This window comes from Lachnellula hyalina (assembly GCF_007821495.1).
Source record: "Lachnellula hyalina strain CBS 185.66 chromosome Unknown contig00066, whole genome shotgun sequence".
Lineage (NCBI taxonomy): Eukaryota > Fungi > Ascomycota > Leotiomycetes > Helotiales > Lachnaceae > Lachnellula > Lachnellula hyalina.
Window position 1 is genome coordinate 25,012 of NW_022157180.1, and position 25,190 is coordinate 50,201.

Below are 25,190 nucleotides of genomic sequence, written 5' to 3' on the forward strand. Positions count from 1 at the left end.
GTAGCATTTGGCGTTGATGCAAGTGCTAGTATTAAGCTCCTTCAAGAACTGGAATACTAAACTAAGGAGGGAAGAGGGTTAGGCAGAGGACCCATTTTATACGGTGATTCATACGTTTTGAGCTTACTTACCCATCAATGTAAACTACCATAAGCACTTCCTCACGTTCTGTTTGTGAGTTAGGGGAGTGGATCCCGTGATCATCGCACGTGATATTGATGTCCTGTGACATCAAGGACTTTTTCTTGATAAAGACTCTAGCACTTCATCTATAGGTGTAAACAGCTATACACTTAGAGACTGCAGGTGCCATTACTATGCTTCGTACTTACTAGTTAGTTAATTAGCTGTAAAGTGATATTGAAAATAATAATTTTAAGTCATTAGGAAGTTAATACCTTATATAAAATATAGTAATATATTATAAACCTCTTGAACTACTTATATTTAAGTATTTACAGGTCTCTATATATCTCACTAATAACTTATACTCGTATTATAAGACAAGTTTAAACTTACAACTTTAGCATAGTTAATAAGAGAGTTTTCGGCCCGCTAAAACACGGCACTGCCGTCTGGACGAACGATTATGCAACTCGCTGCATCCGGCGCGGCCCGTCGATTGGAACTGTCATCCCTCCCAAAGACTCCCGCCGCCGAATGCGGAACTCCACATCTATTACTAGATACCTAGGTATGTACTTCAGGAAGTCGTGGTCAGTGGCTAGTCTACATGCACTGCAGCACCATATGACATAGCCCGCTGTCTCCGTCCTGCACTGTGCACTTATCCAGCCAACGACCAAGTAATCTCTTACCAACCCAGTGGCATGGCCCGCGAGTAGGAAACGACCACGAATCTTCACCTGCATTTACAATAGCGCCTCTTCAACTGTCGGGCCCTTTCGGCGTTTTCTAATTGGTACACATGCATATGCAGCTTTGAGAGGTGGTAGCAAGCGTATGTGACTGGGTGAAACCCCTCAATGATGGGAAACTCCAAGTACCGACCGGACCACTTTCCCAAAACGTAGGAACCGTATACTCCCCAAAAAGTCAAACACGTTGGTAAGTAACAGACAGGTATGTGGAAGAATTTGTCCTTATAGCCAGAAAGTTTGCCCCCCCCCCCTCAAGAAGAGTATTGCAAGAATCGCCAACATGTCTACCACTGTTCAAGAAAAGTCCAAACTCTTTGTTCCGGCACAATCGCCACCCAAGACATCCGTAAACAGATGGAGAGCTTTCTATGAGCTTGCTCGGGTCCACAAACCAGCTGGAGTCTTAGCCTTTCACATACCGCTCTTGCTCGGGTCTCTTGTGTCTGTGGATACGGAAGTCCCTCGCCCGGAATTCCTCGATGGGGCAATTTTCTTCGTGCAACTCTTTCTATCATCCTTCGTCCTGCGCTCCGCTGCCTGTGTCTGGAACGATGCTGCCGACTACAAATTTGATAGCCAGGTCGCTCGTACGCGGACAAGGCCCATTCCTAGCGGAGCCGCAACTCCCGCCGCGGCCAGGGTGTTCGCGGTTGCCCTCATCTTCCTGTGGGTCGGGATTGTATGGCAGGCGTCGGGAGACCAGGCTTTCTATACATTGATCCCTAACTTTCTTTTCAATGTGGCCTACCCGTTCGCGAAGCGTGTTACCGACTACCCGCAACTCTTCCTGGGACTAATGTTCTCCTGGAACGTCTTGACTGGCTATATGATGACAACGCGGTATGACATGATCGAGGCATTGCAGATGCCACAGATTCAACAGAGTCTGGGGTATCTGGCAGTTGCAAATGTGGCTTGGACTGTGCTTTATGACACCATCTATGCGTATCAAGGTATGTAAAATCTGGAACGTGGAGCCGCTGTACTAAATTCCTTTGCTTACCATTACCTTGGATAGATATTGCAGATGACGAGAAAGCTGGTGTTAGGTCCTTAGCTTTGAAATGGAAATCATACGGGAAATTAGCTCTGTCAATCCTAGCAGGCATCGAGGTCGGATCCCTTGTGGCGGCTGGAATTGCCATCGATGCCGGCCCTTGGTACTTTTCCTTCTCCTGCCTAGGCTCTGCCATGGTCGCTGCGGTTGGGCTTATAACCCTTGATCTTACAAACCCGGAGAACTGCGGGTTGTGGTTCAAGAGACATCTTCTCTATGGAGGAATTACAATGTGCACCGGGTTTGTGGTGGAATATGTCCAGAAGCTGTAGGACATTAGACTCTGGTCTGAGTTGTTTAGACCTTGAGGCTTTATGTCGCCGGGGTCTATTTCTGCAACTATAAGTTTGCTCTCATTTTTCTTTTGTTGGTTAGAAGATTGCCAGTGCTGTTCTTTCCTATTCTGCGTATCGATTCACATATTGAAAGGTCCCAAAGCAGGCGCTGTCAAATTTTCGATTAGATTTTTTGCCAATTAGATTCCTCCCAAGTTTGTCTTGAAGACAACTTAATTAATAAGTAACAATTAACCTTGAACACAAGCTTCTCCCTGCCGTAGCACTGGTGCAGCTCCAACGTGATGTTTTATATGTAACCACTCGCCGTTTTGCCGTTTTGCTAGCAAAGGTGTTTGACCCAGTAGAAAAGCCGTGTTTCCATGATATACTCGAGTAGTAGCAGTGTTCTGTTCTGATTTACTCACCAATTCTGTCATTGGTTAATGCACCAGTGAATTGGTCAATTTATAGGCCTTTATAAGCAAATTAGCTAATTGGTCAATTACCTACGTGCTTTTTGCTCGCTAATTCTTCTTCTAGTTAAAACGTAGGTAAGTAGCAAAATACTTTAAAAACAAGTAATTATCAGATGATGCAATCAATACATGCTCTAGAGTCTAGAGGGGGGAATGCGAGACATCCTGCAAAAGTCACACCGCCTTTTCAACGGTTGTTTCGGGGATATATGCAGTTTCTCTTTCTTGCGAATAATAGAAGGTTGAATATTAACAAATGCCATAGACTTGGGCATGTTGGATTATCTAAAAAGGGGAAGACGTCGCACCCACTGACCAGGCTAGGTAGCAACAAGCATTACTGCACCGAATGTAACTGTGTAAGCGCTGAAGATATGCCGTTCAACTGCGAATACCTATCGGGGGCCTCCGGCTACAGAACAAACTGTCCACCCACCCCACCGGTAAACTACAGGGACTAGGTCCTTCGCCTTAGCGTTCCTCATCGCCGGAAACCTTTCCATTCTTGGCTGGAGGGGTGGGGTGGCAGGGATGGGGCGGGGTGGAGCGGGGTAGTTACTAGTGCAGTACTTGCATCTGGTGGGGCGGGTCGTACAACGTGGTTGCATGGCGACCAGTGCTTTCCAAACCATTGCTGGGCCCAGCTTCCCGGGACCGTACCATACCGTACGATTGTGGCTCTGCCTCATTCCCGGGAAAAGAGATAAGAAAAGAGCGAGCATGATAATTACTCGGCTGCATGGACTCACGGCAATTATATCTTCCAGTCATTTGTTATAGCCATCCCGCACCCTTTACGTTTATCCGACTCGTACGTATTGCATGCGGATGCTGACTGCGTTGAAGACAAGAAGACATGGAGCTTTTGACTAGCATTCATATTTGTATTGCCATTGGCATACTTGCGTGCTTCCTGCTGAGAGAGACATTCAAACCCAAAGATCAAAAATGGAGATTGAGCGGCCCAAGATACAAGCTGCCACCCGGTCCCGAAGGGACTCCAATCTTTGGAAATCTGTTCCAATTCCTCAATGCCCGCCGTCCTGGAGGCTTTGTTCCATATGTAAGTTTCGACCACTGCCGTCCATATAGAGAAGCGTCATACTGACATCTGCGCCAGCTTTCTTCAATGCGTCAACATGGAGAAATGGCCACCTTGCATTTAGGTTCACAGACATGGATATTGCTCAACAGCAGACGTGTTGCATCCGATTTGATTAACAAACAAGGGAAGATTACCACTGAGCGGCCATATATGCCGGTCGTCAGTGGGCTAATCAGTAATGGCAAGAGAACGGTAATCAGACAGACGGCAGGGTGGACTGAGGGTCGTCGAGTGATGCATCACCTTCTCAGTGGATCGGCACTCCGAGTCTATGGCGATTGGCAAGAATCGGAGAGTTTGCCATTACTTCTCTCTTATCTGGAGCAACCAGAGCGATGGTATTTCCACAACTTCCGTTACTCGACCACCGTGCTCTACCGCCTAGTAATGGGCGGAAAGCTTGAAAAGACCAAAGCTGAGCTTGATGATTATCAGCAGATAACCATGGAGTTTGTACAGAACATTGGTCGCAGTATGATTGATTTCTTCCCTGAGATGGACAAGCTGCCTCAAGTATTGAAGCTATGGCGTCCTTACTGGCAGAAGATGGGCGAACATCACCGGGCCGTTTTTCAGCAGTGGTGGGATCCAATCTACGCTGCGGTCTGCAATAAGACAGCAAAGCCGTCATTCGTCAGAGATACGTTACTTCATCCAGATGTCAAATACAAAGGCAATGAAGAAGAAGCGATGTATCTAGCAACGTCAGTCATCGCGGCAGGAGGTGACAACACAAGAATGACTTTGAATACCTTCATCATGGCCATGGTCAGCAATCCAACGGTATTCGCGAGAGCGCGTGCCGATATTGACGCTATCTGTTATGGAGATACCATACGCTTGCCTGGCCTTAGTGATTTTACGCACCTTCCATACGTATCAGCTATTATCAAGGAGGTACTTCGCTGGCGGCCTACTGTGCCAATAGTGCCCCCTCATCAGCTCACGGAAGATCTTCATTACGGATCTTATCTGTTTCCCAAAGGTGTCAGCTTCGTGTTGAACACAATCGCTATCAGTCAAGAGTATGATGAAGGGGAATGTTTCAAACCTGAGCGCTGGCTGGATGGCAATGAAGACAATATCGTGCACGATCTCTGGGCTTTCGGTGGAGGTCGTCGTATATGTGTGGGTTACAAAGTTGCACAACAGGCCTTGTTTGTTGCTATTACTCGCATGATATTCTGCTTCGATATGTCACCCGTAAGTCGTTAACAATGCTCATTACTCTCCGAAGTCAGAAAACTCACTAACTTTCCCTGATAGAACGGTCCATTGGACACCAGGAACCTGAATCATATAACTGTGGATGAACCGTTCCCCATCCAAATGAAGATTCGTAGCCCAGCGCATGAGGCATTGATACTGAAAGAAAGCGCTCAAGCAACCAAAACCGAAGCAAACTAATATGCATCGTCGAAGTGGTGACAACTTGGGGTTTCTGGTAGACTTTTGAAGTGTACGGGTGGGGAGGATTTTATATGTGCGGCAATAGAGTAACTCTTAAATAATTTAATTTTCCAGATCACGGTCGTCTGCAGCCTGCTTGATTTTTACTGCCTCATAGACTACTGCAGACACTGTTGATAGAAAAGGAAGTCTGCGCCAAGATCAACACGATATAGGCATGATTTCATTCAATTCATTAATCATATCGAGGAAGCTGAAGATCCGTAACACCAGTAGAAAATTGCCACAAAGCAAATACTATATACATTCCGTGCACTCCCTGCCTAGCAATTAGACTTCCCATTAAGAGCTTCTTCTCAAGATGTGGAGGACGCTGGCAACCTTCTTCCAGAGACGGGCCCGGATGGCCGGAAAGAACCTGGGAGGGTCTCTGTCCTTAACATCCCGACAACATTGAGTTTCCGCGGGCGCAGAGACTTGAGCAAGTTCGGTGCTCGCTGGCTGTTTATTGCTATGCCTTCCAACGTGTCTAACTTTGCATTAGCATCAAATCAATCCCAATGCACAAAATGAAATTTGCCTAATGGCATTCCTCACTCGAATTCCTGCTTCGCAGCAGCTGCAGTATACGGCCCTTTCCCCGTAACAGTCTGGACAACACCCACGATCGGACTCCGACAATTGTAAACTTTAAAGTCGGTAATAAGTCCTTTTTCATTGAACCTTGCCACAGCAGTCTCGTAGAAGTTATCCAGCGGAGTCCCGAGAACATCCAGCCGATTCCTCATCTCACACATAACAGTCCGTCCATCCTCAGATACAAGACTTGACTGCACGCGTCGCTCCTCGATGTGGTGGGATTGTATATTCGTCTTCACGTTGTCGATAATCGCTTGGCGACCGATGCTAGGTTGATCCCACTCCCGCATACTCTTGAGCCACGCGGTGCATGAGTCGTCGAAGAAAGCGCCGAAATCATGGAATTGCTCGGGTGGTGATGTGGGCCGTAGATTTTGCCATTTTTGGTAGAGGCCTTCAAGCCTGGAGGGGCACTCCATCGTAATCTTACAAACAGGGCTGAATAATGGAAATACCCATTTCTATGGTAAACATATGAGGACCCAAGCATATATACTATAGATTAGAGCGCGGAACAATACTATCGCACCATCGCCACCAACACTCACCCAAGTCCGCTTTCGGTATGCAGACTTGGGAGCTGGACTGGAATTGGAGCTGGAGCTGTCGGGTTGGCAGCAAGTGCTGCATCAATAGTAGCCTAGCCACGAGTCTTGCCTCAGTAGGCTCAGTAGGATGCCTACCTTACGGAGTAAGACCTTTTCCGTAGGTAGGCGGACAACCCACCAGTTGTGGCATAGCAAGACGGGTATATGCAGAGGTACATCCAAAATCTGTATTGACAGGGGTCTCCTGCCTTTGAGGTCTTGATTGGCTGAAGACTCGCTAACCGTAAAGTTTGCACTAATTACAAGTATGCCCATGCAATAATCCCTAGTGGTATATCTAGCTTACGTACCCAGGTATATCTCCGCCGAAATCCACAGAGCCGTAAGAAAATTTCGGAACTTTTTGAAAATAGTAAAAAGGTATAGTCTGAAAGCTATTTGATATATATGCTTTATAACCCTCTCCCCTCTCCCCTATTTCCCTTCCCCCCAAAAACGGTTATATGATGATATATCTTCACCTTCAAAAGATATATATACTCCTCTTAATTCGGCATATGCAAAGCTGTAATATACATCCGTATAAGCGAATGTCTAAGCGAATAGAAATCACCATTGGCTGAGTAGCCGCTATAGGTGCTCGGTAGTTGGACATCGCAGCGAAACTTGTTGATCTTTACTAAGCGCGGTCTAATTAACTCGGACTGACCTCACAAACCTATCAACCAGGCCCAGATAGCCATTTCGAAGCCTAATACGACCTTCTTATTCATAGATTCTTCTATCCACATTCCTCAGAATGTTTTACCCCACGTATATAGTTCGGCAGTATGATGCTGCACCCCAACTTTTGGTCCCCGCCTGTGTTCTCCTCAGAGGATTGCCAGAATACAGTGAAGAGCAATGCAATGGCTGAGTCCGAGATCTCCTATGGAAAGCGTTTGCTGCCGACGTATGTCGCTGAGGTCGCACGAACCGACCCTGATCGCTTGATCTACAATATCCCCATTGACCGAAAGTCATATGCCGAGGGGCTTCGCAAAATCACATTTAGAGACTTTGGGCGGATCGTTGACCGTCTGGCTTGGATGCTGGAAGAGAAGCTGGGCAAAAGCGAGGCTGCTGATACCCTGGCCTATATTGGTCCCAACGACATTCGATACTTCGCCCTTCTGATTGCAGTACCCAAGGCAGGCTACAAGCTTTTGCTCAGCTCTCCCCGCAACAGTGTCAGCAACCATCTCCATCTACTTGAGAAGACAAGCTGCTCTATATTTCTTAAAGCCGCCTCGACATCGATTAGCCACATAGAAGAAGCTTCTCCAAACCCCCTTGGCTCCATTGACATCCCGGAACTTGACGATCTCTTAGTCGATGGGGAGGTCCTGGAATACCCTTTCAATCGCACCTTTGAAGATGTAAAGAGCAACCAAGTCCTAATTCTTCACTCTTCTGGTAGCACTGGGCAAGTGAAGCCTATATTCCACACCTATCGAAGTTTTGCTGCCTGCGATTGTCACCATTTCCTCAAAGATGAAAATGGTCGTGGGACAGTCCCTACCGAGCTTCCTGAAGGCGGTATATTCCTGCCAATGCCCTTCTTCCACGGAGCTGCTATTTTCCAGTCCTTGCTCAACCTATGGTTCCAGAAGCCAACCACGGTTTATCCACCAGATGTACCTGTATCTCTGGCCGGTATCATGCAAGTTCTAAGATGCTTAGAGATCCCAACAGCCATATTGGCGCCGGCATTGCTCGAAGAGGCCTCACAGTCTGACGAGATGCTCCAAATCTTAGGAAAGCTCACCACTGTGATCTATGCTGGAGGGAGCATCAATGAAAGGGCTGCAGCAATCATCTCGAAATACGTAAATCTCCAGAACTATGTCGGCACCACCGAGGCCGGCGGATATCCCATATATCCACATTCTGACTTCAATAATGACCACGCTTATCTAAAGTTCAAGCCGGGAGAGTCTGGCGTCGAGTTTCGGCACCTGACCGACGATCTTTACGAACTCATCACCGTTCGACATGAAGGCCCGCAATACAACCCGACTTTCGACGCCTTCCCCGATGCAAAAGAATATGCAACCTCGGATCTGTACAGGCCGCATCCGACCAAGCCCGGGCTATGGAAGCATTCTGGACGTGCTGACGACGTGATTGTTCTGTCCAATGGCGAGAAAGTCGCACCCTCGTTCATCGAGTTTGCGCTCTGCCAGGCACCTATCGTACGTAGAGCCTTGCTTTACGGCGAGAAGAGATTCGAAGTTGCCGCTGTTGTTGAGCTAGATGAATTTGCACAAAGCCTGTCTCACGATGAATTGATCATGCAGCTGCAGCCTTATATTGAGCGAGCAAACAAGGAAGTGCCTAGTCATGCTCAGCTCTCTCCGGACCGTATCGTCTTTGCAAAGCATGATAAGCCATTCATGCTAAGCCCAAAGGGATCTGTTGTGCGGAAGCCTACATTTGATCTCTACGAGAAGGAACTCGTTGAAGTTTATAGCAAGGTAGGTTCGGTGGAACTCTTTGACAAACCTCTACTGCGAAATGTTAGCGAAGCCGAGACCATCTCGCAGCTCTCTGTGATTATCGCCAAGATTGCTCAGCTGAAAGAGCTGTCGATCGATGAGGACTTCTTTCAGATGGGCGTCGACTCTTTGAAGGTCGTAAATATTGTGCGTCAGGTGAAAGCTCAGGTGGAGCACGAGGATGCTGAAGTGCCGTCTGAGAAGATCGACAACGCTCTGATATACTCCAACCCAACAGTCCGTAGCCTGGCGCGCGCTCTCCGCAATATCAGGCTCGGCAATGACACTGCATTCGATGAATGGATGCAAGAGCAGGTCAAAGGAATGAAGCAAATAATTGAGGAGTATTCGAAAGATCTCCCGCCGGAAAATACTACGTGCAAAGGAGAACTATCGGTGATACTCACTGGCAGCACCGGATCACTAGGTTCATACCTGTTGGATGCGCTTCTCGCCGACCAGCGTGTAGTCCGCATCTTTTGCCTGAATCGGTCCGCTGACGGTCAAACGAAGCAGCTCCAGACCAGCTCTGCGCGCGGCCTGGGCCTGTCGACGACTTGTAGCGAACGAGTTCAATTCCTACACGCTGACCTCAGCAAGCCGCTGCTTGGGCTGGAGCAGACCTTGCATGACCGCGTCGTGCGGCAGACTACGCACATCATCCACACCCAGTGGCCGGTCAACTTCAACATCCCACTGCGCACGTTTGAGCCACACGTGCGAGGACTGCGAAACCTCATCGACCTCGCAGCCACGGCCCCAAACAGGCCCTCGCTCTTGTTCTCCTCCTCAATTAGCGTCGCGACCAATTGGGGCCGGGAAAACCAGGGTCCCGTGCCAGAGGCTGAAATCACCAACCCTCATGTTCCCGGGCCGAACGGGTATGCAGCATCGAAGTACGTTGGTGAGGGGCTCCTCGTCGCCGCTGCGAAGAAGTCCGGCGTGCGCGCTCTAATCGTCCGTGTTGGCCAACTGGCTGGTGCTGTGGAGAAAGGCTCTGGCTCCATATGGAACAAGGACGAGTGGTTCCCTAGCATGATCGCATCCTCGTATCATCTGGGTGTGCTGCCATCATCGCTGGGCCCCTTTTCAAGCAGTGTCGACTTCGTGCCCGTCGACCACGGCGCCCAGATCCTATTAGACCTGTCTCTGAACGATCGTATCTCCCACATCGGTAGCCAGGCAGTCTTTTTCAACATGGTTAACCCGCACTCGGTTTCATACGCGAGCCTTGTGCCAGAGCTTCGGGCTGCACTAGAAACAGCACCGGAGTTGGTACCTTTAGCAGTGTGGGTAAAGAAACTCAGAGAGAGCAGCAAGGGTGATCAAGTTGATCTGCAAAAGAACCCCGCAGTCAAGCTGCTAGGTTTCTACGAGAGCCTCTGTACCGGTAGAGAGGCAGAAGGTGCGGAATCGAGAAAGAACTTCTCCACGGATCGCACAGAGGAATGGAGTACGCACATGAGAGGTCTGGAGGCGGTCAAACCGGAATGGATGAGAGCGTGGGTTAAAGGATTGGATTTATAGGAGCCACTATTTAGTAATCTGATGCAGTACAGGTGGCTGAGGTAGGGCTACAGCCAATCCAATACATTTCGTTTAATATCCTAGACAAATCTATAAGGAAATGACCAAGTAGACCTACTCGGTTACATGAGTCGTGTTGAGGATGTTGGTATTAAACCAACTGCTTCTGCATAGTTGTGAATGCAACCCTACACATCTGGAGAGTTGTCGGAGAGTTGTTTGAAGACTAGTCGTAAGGCATTATTTCTGATCTCTCTTTAATCTAGCATTTCTTTCAACACTAGCGTACTACAGGTCCCAAATCGTCTCGAATAGGCATAAAAACTTTGTTAGCCTTTCCTTTGAATAAAACCTAGATAGAAATAGTATATAAATATTTAGCGAAGCTATAGTCCCTAACTCTCTACGTGTAAATAAGGGGGGCGATCCCGTGATCCGAATATGTGATGTCGATGGCCTACAATAGGATACTTGTTAGTTTATACATAGTGCACTGGTCTGGCCTAGAATCGTGCACTTGGTGGTTGCATTTCTAGGTGTAGAAGAGGTTCTAGCTAAGGTTGCGACGATGAGGTGAAGGCCTCGTCGCTGCTTAGTCATGAGCACTAAGGTCACGTGGTACACGTGAGATATATCCCAACAATACTTCGTATACTTTTATAGAACTTGAATATATCCTCTTTACGCATAGTGAGTTTATAGATCCATTCGATCCTCCGCGGAGACAGGTTTTTGATCAAAAGTACTTCGAGATGTTTTCGTTGACTTAAAACTTTATAAAATAATTATAAAGGGAGGAGCTGATTCTCTAATTACTCCTATAGAAAACCATTTTAGCGTCTAACCCCTAAATTATGTCTTCCTATATACCTTTTAATCTGTATCAAGTAACTATAATAATTCTACTAATACTAATCCAAATAATAATACAGTAAAGTAGACCTTGTTTCAAGGTTAGATTTGATACAACTGGCAACGGTTTTTAGGGCTGAGTTGTTAGGGACATGGCTAGCGGTGGGTTGGGGTGGAACATAGGCGGTGATGGACATTCAGAAAGGGGTTCTCGCTTGAGAAAAGTCGGCGATGAGATGAGGCCTTTTCACTGGGTAAATTAACGTCTAATATAGCTATAATGATTTCTTCCCGTTTTGTCTTAAGCTTGCTTCATCCGTGAACACCTAGTCGTATGCAGCTCAACGTGCCCGTACAAATCTTCCCTCATCCTAGATACCTGATTACATTACCCCATAGTGTCATCCTCCATATATAAACCATATCCTCCTCTATCCCGGATAACTTAGAAGACCTTAACCCATTTCCAATGCTTCAGATTTTCATATCTTAAACTCCCAAGGAGTGAGGCAATTCCCCTCCCCCTCAATCCCCAACATCCCTCTCCAAGAACTCTGGATCACTCCTCAGCCTCCCCTCAAACTTCTTCCACCACTCCTCAAAAGCCTTCAGCGGAACAACCTCAATGCCACCGGCTACGTTCCCACTAAAGCTCGCCAGAAAATTGAACGCGTTCTTGATGATCCTCTGCGCGAGCACAAGGGTATCCGGTCTCTGCTGGGGCGCTTTCGCCAGAACCAACGCAGCACTCTGCTCCCCTCCTGCTCCTGCCACGCCTGTATTTGTGGATAATGCAGCCATCTGCGCAGATACCGAGTCTGCAGTTTCGACAGATATGCCGATTGTGATTTCGGCCCCGCCAGTGCCGGCCAAGGGGGCATCCATGTCCACTTCTCCTGCTCCATTAGTAGCGGAAGTGAGACCGGAGACCTTGAATATAGCGCTCTCCTTGCCAGGTCCAATTCCGCCTAGGAACTTGAAATTCGGTCCTGTGTTTGCGTTTGCGGTCGGTAGGGAGATATAAACTGCGGCGGCGGTGTTTGGGGGAAGTACGATTCCTGATTTGTCACCGCAAGTATTAGCTTTCTTATTTGCTAAAGCCAACATGGGAAAGTGGGTGATATATACCGGGAAGTAAGAAAACGACAATATGAGAAAACGGCCGTGAAGGAACCACCGGTATGGTATATACGAAGCTTGTTTGCGCGGGTGCTGCAGATGGAGAGAGGATAGGAGGGCGGCCGGTGGGAATTAGGCCAAAAAGCTGAGGAAAGGCAGCTTGTTCTGCCATGATTATAAATTAATAGGATGCGAAGATTTTGCCATATGTATTGGGCTGTTTATATAGACGGTGGAGAAAGAAGATGGTGAATGAAGAAACATCTGGAAGAGTCATGGTGGGGTGATGCGGGGTTGTCTCCGCCCGCCAGGCTCTTCTAAGGTAATCTCGAAACAATTTGATTAAGCGCAGCCCTGTCTTCCTACAACTACTGTACACATTTTCTGAAACGATATATTACCTTAGGGAGACAGACAAGATGGCGAGAACGAAATCAAATTTGGAGCTTGCAGAGGAATGCGATTCGTGAGTTGAACTTTCTTGTTTCCAAATTGGGAAGGCTGAAAGGCTCCGCAGGTCATACAAGGCTACACCAATTGCTAAACCTAATCCTATGCAACCCCCTTCTCTTCCACTCAATACATACGTTCTCTCCATAGCTACCTGTTGAACCCTATGTACTAATCTATTCATCTTCCCCCAGATTTCCCTATCCAGGAACGGAATCCCACACCGCCTTGCTCAGCACCACCTACACGCTCCTTCACGATTCAGTCCCCATCGGCTACATCCTCGAATCCGTTTTCAACGCCCTCGCAAAAGTCCCCATACGCATCAAAGGCGAATTAGAAGTCTCCCGCAAAGACCGCACAATAACCTGGCCAATCTTCCCCACGGAACAAGAAAGGAGCAAAGCCGTAGCCGCTACGTGTCAATACTGGCGCGAGAATAAGACATTTGAGGTATTGGCAGGGTGGAGGAACGAACTATATGCAGTGTATACGGAGAAGAACAAGTTGATATGGAATGTGGAGCGTAGCGCGAGTTGTCTGTTTGGTGTTGTTACATATGGAATTCACATGTCTTGCTATACCCTTTTGAGTGAGGAAGAAAAGGAGGAGAATGGTACGAAACATGGATTCAAACTCTGGATTCCGCGCCGTGCGAAAAACAAACAGACGTATGGCGGCATGTTGGATAATACGGTTGCAGGTGGTATTGCGTCCGGTGAAGAACCGTTTGACACTCTAGTCCGGGAAGCAGATGAAGAGGCGAGCTTGCCCGCGGAGCACGTACGTGGACATGCTAAAGATGTAGGCACAGTGACATATATCCACATCCGCGAGGCCCGGGCTGGAGGTGAAAGCGGGGTCATCCAGCCGGAATGCGAATATGTATATGATCTGGAATTACCGCAAGGAATAGTGCCGAAACCGCAAGATGGGGAAGTGGAGTGTTTCTATTTGTGGACGGTTGAGGAGTGTTTGGAGACGCTTGGGAAGGGGGAGTTCAAGCCGAATTGTGCGGTTGTTGTTTTGGATTTCTTGGTTAGGTGGGGAGTGATTGTGGGTGAAGAGGGGAAGGAGATTGAGAGGAGGCTTCATAGGAAGTTGGAGTTCCCGGGGCCGCATGGCACATGAGAGAGTGAGTGACATTGGATGAAGAAGCTTGGATATACAGGAATATGCCAGCTTAGAAGAGAATCGGATTTCTAGAGGACAAGGTCTGGTACGGACAAGGTCTGGTACGGACAAGGTCTGGTACGGACAATTCTAGATAGATGTGGTGAGTTCTACGAGGTTACAATTCCTATAAAAGATAGATGAACGAAGCCTTTTTATATGCCAATAGCAGTCGAAACAAGGCGCATTATATCTTCCTAATTAACTATCAAATATGTTTTGCTCTTTGCTGCTGCGAGGTAATACTTGTATTGATGAGCTGTTAAATAAGTCTTGGCTCCAATGAAAATTTCAACATCGTTCAAGCAACATCATGTATCACAGTGCCTTTCGATAGTCCGGGGTTAAGAGTGCTGCCAACGTCATAAGGGATCTTTGTAACATCGTCGTCGCCGCCGCCGCGGGGCTTAGCGGCTTCCTGCGCGTCACGATCATCCAATATTAATATAACTGATAATAATGCCAATAGATATCTCCATCCAGGAAATACTAGCTTATTCCTCCTCAACAACATGCGTCATAGCCTTGGGTTCTTCATTAGAACTAGCCCTTTCCTCTTTCCCAAACAAGACGTCTATTTCCTCTAAAGCCAGACCAGACGTCTGCTCCCACCACCCATGGCTAAAGTTAGCTAATCTAATCTGATTCACAAGAAAGAGACAAGAACTTAAGGCACGATAGTTTTTTTACATACCTCCGGAAGCTTGAACCACAGATGTGCGAAATGGACAATGCCAAGACAGAGAAATACTAGATAGTACCTCCAGCCAATAGTAGCCTGCGCCGTAGCAGCTAGATCGACCCAGAGCACGTCGGTGAGGAACAGGGCTGCGAAGGAGTAGGACGAGCCTTGGGAGCGGATGTGCGATGGGAATATCTCGGCGACGACTGTGTACTGGTTGACATCGATGAGGGAGCCGTAACTGTCGTACAGGCAAGGGAGGCAGATGTTATTCATCGTATTTTCGCATACATACATACATACATACATACATACATACATACATACATACATACATACATACATACATACATACATATACATAAGGTTTGTGTTTAGAGGCAAAAGAATGTGTAACTTACAAGAAAACATAGAGAAAGAGAAATGCAACCGCGGTGCCGGCGTACGTCCTGGATGCGTTTTCGCTGAACGTGGCAATGAGCCCTGTGGCGATGCTGAACATGATGACACAGCCAGCATAGCCAATTACTAGTAATCGGGGATAATCAATCAATCAATCACTTATCCAGAAGAGCTTTTCTTTTTTTTCTTTCACCGATATTACAAAGACAGACAGACAGAAAGAAAGACTTACAAAGAGCCCTACGTCGTCCCAATCGATCAGACACCGTTGCGCCACCGATATTTGCCAAGGCAGCCCAAGTGTTATAGGAAGCACCCACGACAAGGGCCTCCATATTGGAGAGGCCTAAAGACTGATACAGCAGCGTGTTGTAGTTATTGATAACGAGCACGCCCACGTTCTGGCCTCCCATCATGAGGAAGAATCCCAAGATGCTGCGGCGGCGATACGTAGGCATGGTGAATAACTGCCACTGTCCATGCTCGGTAATCAGCGTGAGGTCGATCTCCAATTGGCTCTTAATGAACCGCAGTTCCTGATGAGCAAAATGGTCTTCGATGTCTGTTGGGTCGTGGTGCAGCTTGCAGAGGATCTGCAAAGCCTTCTCGTCTTGGCCTCTCGATACCAGCCAGCGAGGGCTCTCGGGAACTGAAAATAAATACGGAGTAAGCACTTTTTTATTGCGGTGAAGCCGGAGCAGGGAATTTATTGCGCACCGAAAAAGGATCCTCCCAATAAACACAAGCCCCAGATAGCTAGAACGGCATTTGGGAAGCGCCAGCCAAAGGACGATTTAGATTCGAAGAAGCACCCGTACCTATATAAGATCAGTAGATCAGCCTCAGATCTTAAATCAGCTCATGTATACCAACCCGACCCATCCAGCAAGGGCATATCCTATGTTGATACCAGATCCGTGAGCACCGGCCATCAAACCGCGAGAACGAGGAGGCGAAACCTCGGAAAAGTAGGTCGGCATAGCGACCATCGTCTGGCCTGCAGCAAGACCAGTAATCACTCTTCCGACGAGATACTACCACAGATTAGCCAGTCAGCCAGCCATCAACCAGGCCGAGATGCAGTAACAACAGTCTTAGTATTTAGCATTTGAAACGCACCGTTGCTTGGTTCACAGCTCCAGTCTGGATCGCGGCACCGATAATACCAACTATAGCAGCAACTCTGAACCCCTTTACACGGCCCAGTTTATCAGCCAGCCATCCGCCCAGCAGGCAGCCTAGGGTGCCGCCAGCGAAGAAGACGCCATTGGACGCTCCGATGATAGTTGTTGTGTGATTGTATCCAGGCGCCGTGGCATCGGGTTCCAGGTGCAAAGATTCGTACCATGTCGGCTGTCCGACTGTTGCTACGATGATGGCGAGAGAGTAGCCCGTAAACAGGGAGCCGAAGGTGGCAAAGAGCACCACCTGAGGACGTTAATTTCCAGGGCTCAAGGCATAAGCACGTGGTGGAGTACTCACTGATACGTTATAGGAACTGTAGGTCTCCATAGTAGAGTGTCTGGTCGTTGGAAAGACTTTCTAGTGAGCAAGAAGGTTTACACTTTAGGATGGATGCAACTCTGAAATACCAGGCGACAATAGCGAGATCCAGATTCTGAAAGAAGAATCTATCTCGAGTCGCGCAGAAACAGGTTAGGAAGAAGAGGTATAATCGCCTGTATTAACTGCTAGGATCCGCGCGTGAATAAAAAAGTATTCACAATCCGCTTTACATTTTTGTTATATTCGACAACACATGCATATAATAAGCAAATTCCCAGCTTATACCAACAGACAAACAAACAAATACGCCAAGCCCCCCTTCACCCCACCCCCTAAATATTACTTACTAGATATAGACCCCTGACACAAAATATCAAGAAATGATTGCAAACCCTTGGAGCAAAGGCGGGGTGGAGGCGAATCGGGTGAGAGTGCAGCAGCGCGTGGCTCATCGATCCGATCCAATTGTCTGCAACTTAGCCGGTGGAGAGTTGTCATCCAACCAGCCAGCCAGAGAAGATATACAAATTGCAAAGCAAAGAAAAGCAAGGGCATTAAAGAGAATCTTCAATCGAATACCACTTAGCGTCACCCAGCTCGATGATCTCGATGAGCGAGAGATAGATATACTCAGAAGAAAGACACGATAGCAAGTAGAGGAATATATAGACAGATACGTGCAAGTAGCGCTTGCTACACATAGCAGCTCCCTTAACAGATACCCAACTAGGATATTTCAGATGTATGTAATAAAAAGCAAGATCAAGATGGCGAATTCTCTTTTCTTCTATACAAGGTCGTTTGTCATCGACCAAACTCGCTGTCTATGCCAGCCATCATACACATTTTGCATCCTTGCTTGCCATTCATCGAAATGACCATCTCATCTCATCCCATGGCACCACTGTGCCATTGATAGCAATGAATCCAAAAAACGCTTCCCTAATGTACAATTGCCTGCGTGTCTCCATCACGCACATACACATGGACCTGTCTTCATATCGTTCGCTGCCCATCCAGTCTACGAAACAGGCGCAACGGCAACATCCGTTACCTCCTCGGCCTTCTTCTCTTCCACTGGTTTTACTTCTTCCGGTTTCGGATCTAGATCTAATTCCTTTCGCAAATCAGGCAAGAACCTATCAATACGTTTCCACGTCTCGGTCCAAAGTTTTTCTTGGCTGGCGTCTTGCGAGGGAGGGATCAGGTAGCCAGAGCTGGACATGACGAGGAGGATGTTCTTAAGGGATTCGGGAACTGCTTCTTCCTACACCCACGATCATCATTAGCACATGTCCGAAAGAAAGAAGAAAAGAGCAAAACGTACCAAGCTATCACCCTGCCCACTATTCATCAACCGGTCCATAATATCCAAGATTTTCAGCCAAAGATCCAGCATACCCTCCCATTTACTCAGTAACACCAGGTAGTGCAAAAATATTTTACACAGCAGCGTTGCGGCCTGTACCCTCGTTTCGCTCATCCCCACAGGATCAGAACTATAAACTTCAGGCTTCAACAGCCTTACTATTAAGGGGAAGAGAACTTCGCTGAAAATAGCCGTCCATTCTTCATGCTCGCCTGAAGTTAACTCAGGCGAAAGGAGTGTGCGTTGTAGTGAAGAGAAAGCCTGGTGCCGTATCTCACGGCACGGATTCGTGCATTGTGTCGTCAGGGCGCGGAAGATAGGTGACCAGTAGGCGGCCCATGCTTCTTTACTTTCGAGGTGTGATTGTTTCAATAGAACTGGTATCCGTGTTGTAAGAGAGTAGATCATTTGGATTGCTTTCACCCCTCTGGCTACTGCTGCGTCCACTTGTGGTTGTTTCACTGTCGTGACTTGTGGCTCTCCTTTTCCTTTTCGAACTCGGCGGTCTTTCTTTTGCTCTACTGTGGAGCCGACGCTACCAGCTGATGCGAAGTCGTTTAAGAGCTTGACGGCAGATTCATAGTTGTCTGCTATAATTGTTGGTGGACTGCCGATGGCGACTTCTTCTAGGATCTTGAATACCGTTGGTGCAGATTGGGCATTTCCTGTGAGGTTGCGAAGGATTACCCAGAAATCGGGAGATGTCATGATCTCATTTCTGAGGGGACCTGGCTCATCGATGCATTGGTTCAAACCTTGGAGGACAAGTGGTGCGGATTTGTCAAAGAGATCTTTCTTGAAGCTAGATATTGTGTGAAGCACAACTGGAACGCGGAGGAAAGAGTGTTCCTGTAGATGTTAGTAGGTATTCCAATATCAAAATGCATGATTCTTACATAGCTGGCATGAAGAATGTGAAGGAGGTAAAACATGGTCCTGGCAATCGTGATACTGTGATAACTAGCCGCGTTTCGCATGACATTCTGCAAGGCTTCCCCAACGTCCGCACCGAGAGCCGCGACGGTCTCCTTATCCTTTAGAGCAAGAACTGTCACGAGCTCCAGGAGGTAGACCATTGATGGGTCATATAATGGACCAGCGGGACTCTTGGGACCATTTGGTGACACAGGCGCCTCAGTCTCGGATTTAACAGAGATAACTACAGAAGTCGGGTCATCTGGAAGCTCCGAAAGTAAAGCTTCAACCAGTGGCTTGAGGGAATCCGCAGGCATGTTTCTGCAAGAGTCAGCACCTGGAAGCTAGGGATAGGGATTTGAAGACCTACACCACATTCGCGAACACATCTCCCATATGACAAGCGTTGACACAGTCTACCGTACACAGTGTACTCTCCAGCTCCTCATCAGACGGCTCTGGTGGATCATCTGCAGCGTAGCTTGAAATATATGAAGTGAACGCTGAGAATAAACCAGTGTCAATTTGCTTCGGACCGCGGTCTATCACCTGTGATGGATTCTGGAGGGGTATTGGAGGAATCTCCATGCGATTCGGTGCGAAGAAAGGGGGTATCAGCGAATTCACGAAGAGGTTTAGCCATATTCGCACGATCTAATAAATTGTCAGCGTCAGGAGCATTGCAATCTAAGATACTGGAACTTACGTGTTTCCAACTATCACTGATAACAGTCTCACTCCCAGTGACGACTCGAAACAACACGACAGTAGCCAATTGTGCCTTGAAATCTCTTCCAAGTTTAACTGCGAGCTCGCTGACCATGACACTGTTCTCTCCAACCTGAATCTCAGTATTGAGAGTAGTATTTGATGGGGTCTCGGTAGCTAATGAAGTGATATAGCTCAAGCAGTAAACGACCTTGTCCACAGCTTCCGTCAGGCCATACTTGGCAGCTATTCTCGCACATTGATCAAAGCCATTTATCACCCTCGAGAACACGGCATCATCGCTAGCAGACATGAACACATACGACAAAGTTGCCACCACAGGCTTCCAAGTCGCAGCAAACATATCCGCGTCGAAAATGTTCGTATCGCAAAGGACAAGTTCGCCCGCTGTGCCAGTCTTTAGAAGAAGCTCTCTCCAGGCATAATCAAAAGCAAACTTGTTATCATGCTCGTCTGGCAAAATAATCTCATTACTCTTGATTTCCTCGAAGATGGCTCTCAGAAACTCAGGATCAAAGTCCTGACCGCCATTAACGCCTCTGACTTGCTTGGCAAAATCCTCATACTGCATCCGGGACTGTGACTTGATTTTCGGGCTGTGCTGATCAACGTTCAGCATGATAATGGCGTAGGTCAGGACAAAAATAGCATCATTTTCGGTAATGCCTTCTGGTTTGGCACCCTTGATGTACTGCTCTGAAAATACTGTGATGATTCGCTCAATCAACGCGGATTCTCCTGGTAACCGGAAGGTTTCTAGGAGTACACGGAGGGCCTCATCTAACCGTTTCCCTGCGAAGTCGAAATTACTCATCAAAGCTTCAAGAATGGCTTCATTGCCCTTCTTTGCGATGAATTCTCCAAACATCTTCTTCGAGATTCGCGTTGTGCCTTTTAGAAAACGGGCCACCGAGAATGCATCTGTAGGATCATCAATGATGCCCTGAGCACTCAGATATGCCAGTCCAGCTTTTGGGTTTTCGTTGAATTTAGATGCCCCCTGGATGATAATCTTCTTTCTTCTTCGCTGCTCTCGTAACTTTGCGACTTCGGGATATCCTTCATACTCGGGCTCGTCGTCTAGTCTATCCGCTACGAATTGAATGTAGCCCAACAGAGCATCTAGACATAACGGAGGAACACTTGTTGTACTCCAGGTCGCTGAGTCCGGAATGGCATTTCGACTCAAGAGGCCGACCATGTCTTCACATAAATCTGCCCGGTCAACCTCACAGTCATAGTTGACATAAAGCTCAACCATGAAACTTGGTATCCTTGCGAGAGCACCCACACTCTCAACCATAGCTTCTCGTGCGTCAGGTTTTCTTGAACCTCCTTCCATTCCTAGCTTTTGGCGGTCTCTTACTGGAACTGGAGTCGCGGTCCCGCTACTTGGCTGTTTGACTAGTTTTGGAGCCTGTGGTACTCCAGCATAGAGAGATGGATCAATGCCTGGTTCTCTTGGAATTTCCACACGAGGATGTAGACAAGCCACCACATAAGAAAGGAACAGCTCTTGCTGTAGTTTCAGAACCCCACGACATGTTGCTAGCAATGTCCCAGCAACAATAAGAGATTCGTGTAATATCGCCATATTATCTGACCGAACTAGCTGAAACAGGTACCTGCAAAGTCGGTCTTCAGCCAAGGTGGCAAGGCTGGGATGCTTGGCGATCGAAGGCCCAGCAACTTCCAACGCCACGTCGATAATCCGTAGAGCCATAACTCTCATTGCATCAGCATGCTGCTTGTCATGTGGATCCAATAAATCAACCAATACCCGGAAAAGTTCCCGTATTGACGGCAAAGAGTATGGTTTTATAGGCGCTTCATCAGAAGACTCGGAAGCAGGGCCAACTCCAAGCTCCGAAGTATTATCTAGCGAATTCGAATTCGAAAGTCCATTCCTCGTTTTGTCAAGACTCGACGAAGGTCTTGAATCCGGAGGAGCAGCTAACGATGATTTCACCGCATCATTCGCGTTCGCCGAGGGATCCATTTTCACTGTAAACATATCCTCCTTCGTCTTCTCATCTAGGGCCTCCAAATCATCGCCCGCCTCAATCTCAAGATGCTTCAGCCGTTCGAAAATAACTTGGCACATCTTTACCATGGACATCTCGGCTGACCTCCTCAGAAGCTCGGATAACCTTGATTGACAGCACATACTAAGACCTGTCTCCATCATCTCGCAGACGCTTTCATCACTAAGTAGATCTCCTCCTGGTCCGGAAAGCATTCCTTCCATAAGCTTCAATATTCGTAGCAGCACGATCTCGTCTGCGGCAGAATCGCTGGCTTCAAATCGACAATGCGTGATAGCTGCAGAGAGGGACTGCATGGCGAGAGAAAGCCGGGGCGAGTCAGGGCTTATTAGGTTATAGGAGAAGAACTTCGTTATAGCAACTAGGGCGAGGGAGGTAATAGGGGCGGACGTCGCCGAGGCTTGGATGACTTGTAGGAATGGATGCAAGAGGGACGGCGTGTCGAACTGATGGATATCTATTTCCCATTCCCATGATTAGTACACAACGTCTTCTTTCTTGCTTACTTGAAGTTTGAGGGGAAAACATACCTCTACAACCAGCCAACTCCCTCCTCAACCTCCCAAACCCCGCCATCAACGGATTATCCTGCATACTCTTCCCCTTCTTTCCCCTCAGTCCCCACCGATTCGCCAGCCCCCCATCTTCACCACCCTCAGCCCCAAAACCACCCGTCATAATCCTCGGCGCGCCTTTCCCCTTCCTCCCAGTCTCATCTCTAGGTGTGCCCGGCCGAGAGTTCGGCGGCATAGGTACGTGACTGCCGCCCAGGATAGCAGAAACAGAACTGTGTGCCCACCGCGCGTGTTTCCGCATCGCAGACGTGACCGTTATGCATTCTGTGGTGATGAGCGCCACAGGGTCGACTGCCACCGAGACGGGCGTGCGGCGGAACGAGGAAGAATAGGTAGACATTGTGCCGTTGGTATGTGATGAGTTGGATTTAGATGAAGCTGGGAGATGGGTAGGAGGAGCTATTGCCGGGGTGTTGTCTGCGGCTTGGGCGTCTTCATTGCTCATGTTGTGTTGTACAATGTACGATACAAGGCGTATTTGGAGCCTTGGTGAGCAGATGGATCCCAACTATCCTTTGAGAATTACTGGACGGATTTTGCCCAGAGTAAATCCTGTATGTTTAAGAGATTTGTGGAGGGAATTCGAATCAAGCTCGAAAATAGGGGTGCGATGTTTGTCCCGCGGGTAAGAAGCTGTTGGGACTTATAGAAAAATAATCCCCAAGTCGTCTAGATGCGGCGCATCTGTCAAGATTGATGACACGTGATCATCCCCTATTTATATCTACCTAGCTAGTGCAGTACAGAGCTATATTTTGCTGATTTCCACGTATACTTCAAGTTATCGGTTTGGAAATTACAGATCATAATTCTAAAAGGATAAATTCATGCCTTTGAAAGTGCAATATGTCCCAGGCCGTCTATCCACTATAATTGTACAAGTCTCCCAAATTACACTACAGAGAGCTCGGCGGGGAAAAGATCTCTCCAATGAACACGAATGCATGCAGGCCACCGACCGGATCTACGCCTAAGCAATTCCAGTCCCAACGCCTATGATTCATTTCAACATTCCATCTACACCTTCAATATATATTGGAGGGTGTAAAGTCCTCCAAAACTCCCCCAGGTAGCTTTGTCAGAACAAGCGATTTGGAACTCACTCAATAGAGTTTTTCTTTGTTGATAAGTTCGAGCCTTGTAATATGTTAGCAAGCAAGCGACGTATCTTCAAAGGATATCCTTACTCAAGCTGCCGGTTTATTCTTGACTGTAGTGACATCCTCAACCTTGGCTTCAGCCAGGGCTCCAACTGGGGTCTCAGGCTTTGCGGAAGATTCTGGCCCGGCTGCTGGCTTTTCAGTACCGGCTTCCGCATCCTCCTTTGCTTTCTTCTCTTTCATGGCCTCATTCTGGATATCCGTCTTGTCCTTCTCCCACTGGTTGTTAGGGTCGGCAAACTGGTCCTTAATCTTCTTCATTCGCTCAACGCGATCCTTCTCTTCCTGCTCACGGGCTTGACGTTCTTGTTCCATTTCCTATGATGAATTAATGCATGTAGCGTAAAAAGGCCTGGAATTGCATACCTCCATGTGTCGAATGTCATCTACACTAGGCTCGTACAAATGCCAGATAGTGTAATGTGGTAGGCCCACTACAGAGAATTGCATCCGTTTGGCCATCTGTCTGGTATTAGCTTTACCATTATCCCTAGAACATGTAGATCCTACCTTTCCAAATCCTTCTGTCTCGGCATGCTTCTCGAAACTGAAAGCTGGGAAGTGAACACCGGATCTGAACACCTTGGCCTTGGCCAAAATACTGACACCCCCCACACCATCAATATCCATTTCCATATCAGGATCACCGTATGGGTCTCGGAGATATGCAAGATGGGGTCTCCAAGTCGCATATTCCGCATAACCTTCAACAATGACAGCATCTTCGTCCAGAGTATCTGCCAATGCCAGAGCTGTCTCGGATTCTTGCCATGAGTTCAGATCGTATGGTTGCTCGCCCCCAAGCCAGTCGGGAAGTGGTCGCCAGACATCTGCTTAGGTTAGAAAATTCTTAGAGAATGAGATGATTTAACTAACTCGGCACAATAACATCCTTGTTGTGTCGCATCAAATCTTCCAAGATAGTAAATGGGGCAGTCTCAACATCCACATCTCTCCAGTAAACCCAACTGTGATATGGTCGTAGCGCCGCACTCAACAGCCAATTTCTTGCTTGTGCCATCAACTTTCTTCGACTTGCCTGCGCAGCAAATCCGTGACGACTCTCAACGTCCTGGTTAACCTTCTGTCCAAAATCCTTCTCAATAATAGAAATCTCTCCATACGGCATCTTTGGATCTTCATCCGCCTGAAGTTGCTCCAAAAGTTCAGACAACAGTGGTAATGTTCGGTCCTTGGAATCAGACACCAAGAAAGCCAGATCGATCAAATGGTGAGGGTAGGTAAAATTATGTAGGTGAGAAAAGAACATTCGCAGATGAGACTCGGCATCTCGTAAAGGCGCACAGAGGAGGATCCGCTCCTCTCGTTCCCATCCTCTGGCGGTACCCTGTACATTCGACAGGTCGTAATATCGCACCGTTTCTAATTGGAAGTCTTCACCCGAAGACAGAAAGCCGAAAGAGAAAATTGATAGTATTGAGACTCCGGGCCATACAAAGAATCCAAATAGCAGGACTGCTAACACCCCACCGAGCCTTATAAGGAGTTGTCGCCTTTTTCTAGCAGCCGGAGGTGTGGATCTAGGTTGAAATCTATTTTGCGCGCACAGTTAGCTTTCATCTACGCTGGCTGTTGGATAATCAGGGGCGTCATCGTACCTGTGTGGGGATATGCTGTATGTCTTTTCTTCGTAGTCGTGCTTTTTCCCATTCGAATACGACGATCCATGGTGCCGAGGAAGCATTTTGGGCGGATTCGAGGAGCAATGGCAGACGTTGTGGCTGTCGATATGCT

The 25,190-nt window shown here is 47.7% G+C and overlaps 8 protein-coding genes across 8 annotated transcripts; 3 read left to right on the forward strand and 5 right to left on the reverse strand.

The window, feature by feature from the left end:
• Window positions 1–1,161: 1,161 nt before the first annotated feature.
• On the forward strand, window positions 1,162–2,210 carry coq2' (4-hydroxybenzoate polyprenyltransferase, mitochondrial; the record flags this gene model as incomplete). The annotated part of the gene is made up of 2 exons (XM_031149470.1): window positions 1,162–1,834; window positions 1,900–2,210. The coding sequence occupies 2 exons, from the start codon at window positions 1,162–1,164 to the stop codon at window positions 2,208–2,210; spliced, it is 984 nt and encodes a 327-aa protein (XP_031005363.1).
• Window positions 2,211–3,548: 1,338 nt separating this feature from the next.
• patI_3 (Cytochrome P450 monooxygenase) lies at window positions 3,549–5,204 on the forward strand (the record flags this gene model as incomplete). Its single annotated transcript, XM_031149471.1, has 3 exons — window positions 3,549–3,755; window positions 3,813–5,000; window positions 5,064–5,204. 3 exons carry the CDS (start codon window positions 3,549–3,551, stop codon window positions 5,202–5,204), a joined length of 1,536 nt encoding a protein of 511 aa, XP_031005360.1.
• Window positions 5,205–5,549: 345 nt separating this feature from the next.
• LHYA1_G004513 (uncharacterized protein) lies at window positions 5,550–6,265 on the reverse strand (the record flags this gene model as incomplete). Its single annotated transcript, XM_031149472.1, has 2 exons — window positions 5,550–5,736; window positions 5,805–6,265. 2 exons carry the CDS (start codon window positions 6,263–6,265, stop codon window positions 5,550–5,552), a joined length of 648 nt encoding a protein of 215 aa, XP_031005361.1.
• Window positions 6,266–11,835: 5,570 nt separating this feature from the next.
• OPI10 lies at window positions 11,836–12,417 on the reverse strand (the record flags this gene model as incomplete). Its single annotated transcript, XM_031149473.1, has 1 exon — window positions 11,836–12,417. One exon carries the CDS (start codon window positions 12,415–12,417, stop codon window positions 11,836–11,838), a length of 582 nt encoding a protein of 193 aa, XP_031005366.1.
• Window positions 12,418–12,848: 431 nt separating this feature from the next.
• YJR142W_2 (Uncharacterized protein) lies at window positions 12,849–14,010 on the forward strand (the record flags this gene model as incomplete). The annotated part of the gene is made up of 2 exons (XM_031149474.1): window positions 12,849–12,895; window positions 13,074–14,010. The coding sequence occupies 2 exons, from the start codon at window positions 12,849–12,851 to the stop codon at window positions 14,008–14,010; spliced, it is 984 nt and encodes a 327-aa protein (XP_031005367.1).
• A 536-nt stretch (window positions 14,011–14,546) lies between these two features.
• STL1_4 (Sugar transporter STL1) lies at window positions 14,547–16,648 on the reverse strand (the record flags this gene model as incomplete). The annotated part of the gene is made up of 8 exons (XM_031149475.1): window positions 14,547–14,693; window positions 14,747–14,975; window positions 15,136–15,262; window positions 15,369–15,785; window positions 15,854–15,954; window positions 16,010–16,170; window positions 16,256–16,564; window positions 16,619–16,648. The coding sequence occupies 8 exons, from the start codon at window positions 16,646–16,648 to the stop codon at window positions 14,547–14,549; spliced, it is 1,521 nt and encodes a 506-aa protein (XP_031005364.1).
• Window positions 16,649–17,663: 1,015 nt separating this feature from the next.
• On the reverse strand, window positions 17,664–22,720 carry LHYA1_G004517 (Uncharacterized protein; the record flags this gene model as incomplete). Its single annotated transcript, XM_031149476.1, has 6 exons — window positions 17,664–17,909; window positions 17,970–18,860; window positions 18,908–19,247; window positions 19,297–19,580; window positions 19,633–22,157; window positions 22,231–22,720. The coding sequence occupies 6 exons, from the start codon at window positions 22,718–22,720 to the stop codon at window positions 17,664–17,666; spliced, it is 4,776 nt and encodes a 1,591-aa protein (XP_031005365.1).
• A 742-nt stretch (window positions 22,721–23,462) lies between these two features.
• On the reverse strand, window positions 23,463–25,140 carry ANP1 (Mannan polymerase II complex ANP1 subunit; the record flags this gene model as incomplete). Its single annotated transcript, XM_031149477.1, has 5 exons — window positions 23,463–23,753; window positions 23,802–23,897; window positions 23,946–24,265; window positions 24,312–24,976; window positions 25,055–25,140. 5 exons carry the CDS (start codon window positions 25,138–25,140, stop codon window positions 23,463–23,465), a joined length of 1,458 nt encoding a protein of 485 aa, XP_031005368.1.
• Between the last annotated feature and the right edge of the window lie 50 nt (window positions 25,141–25,190).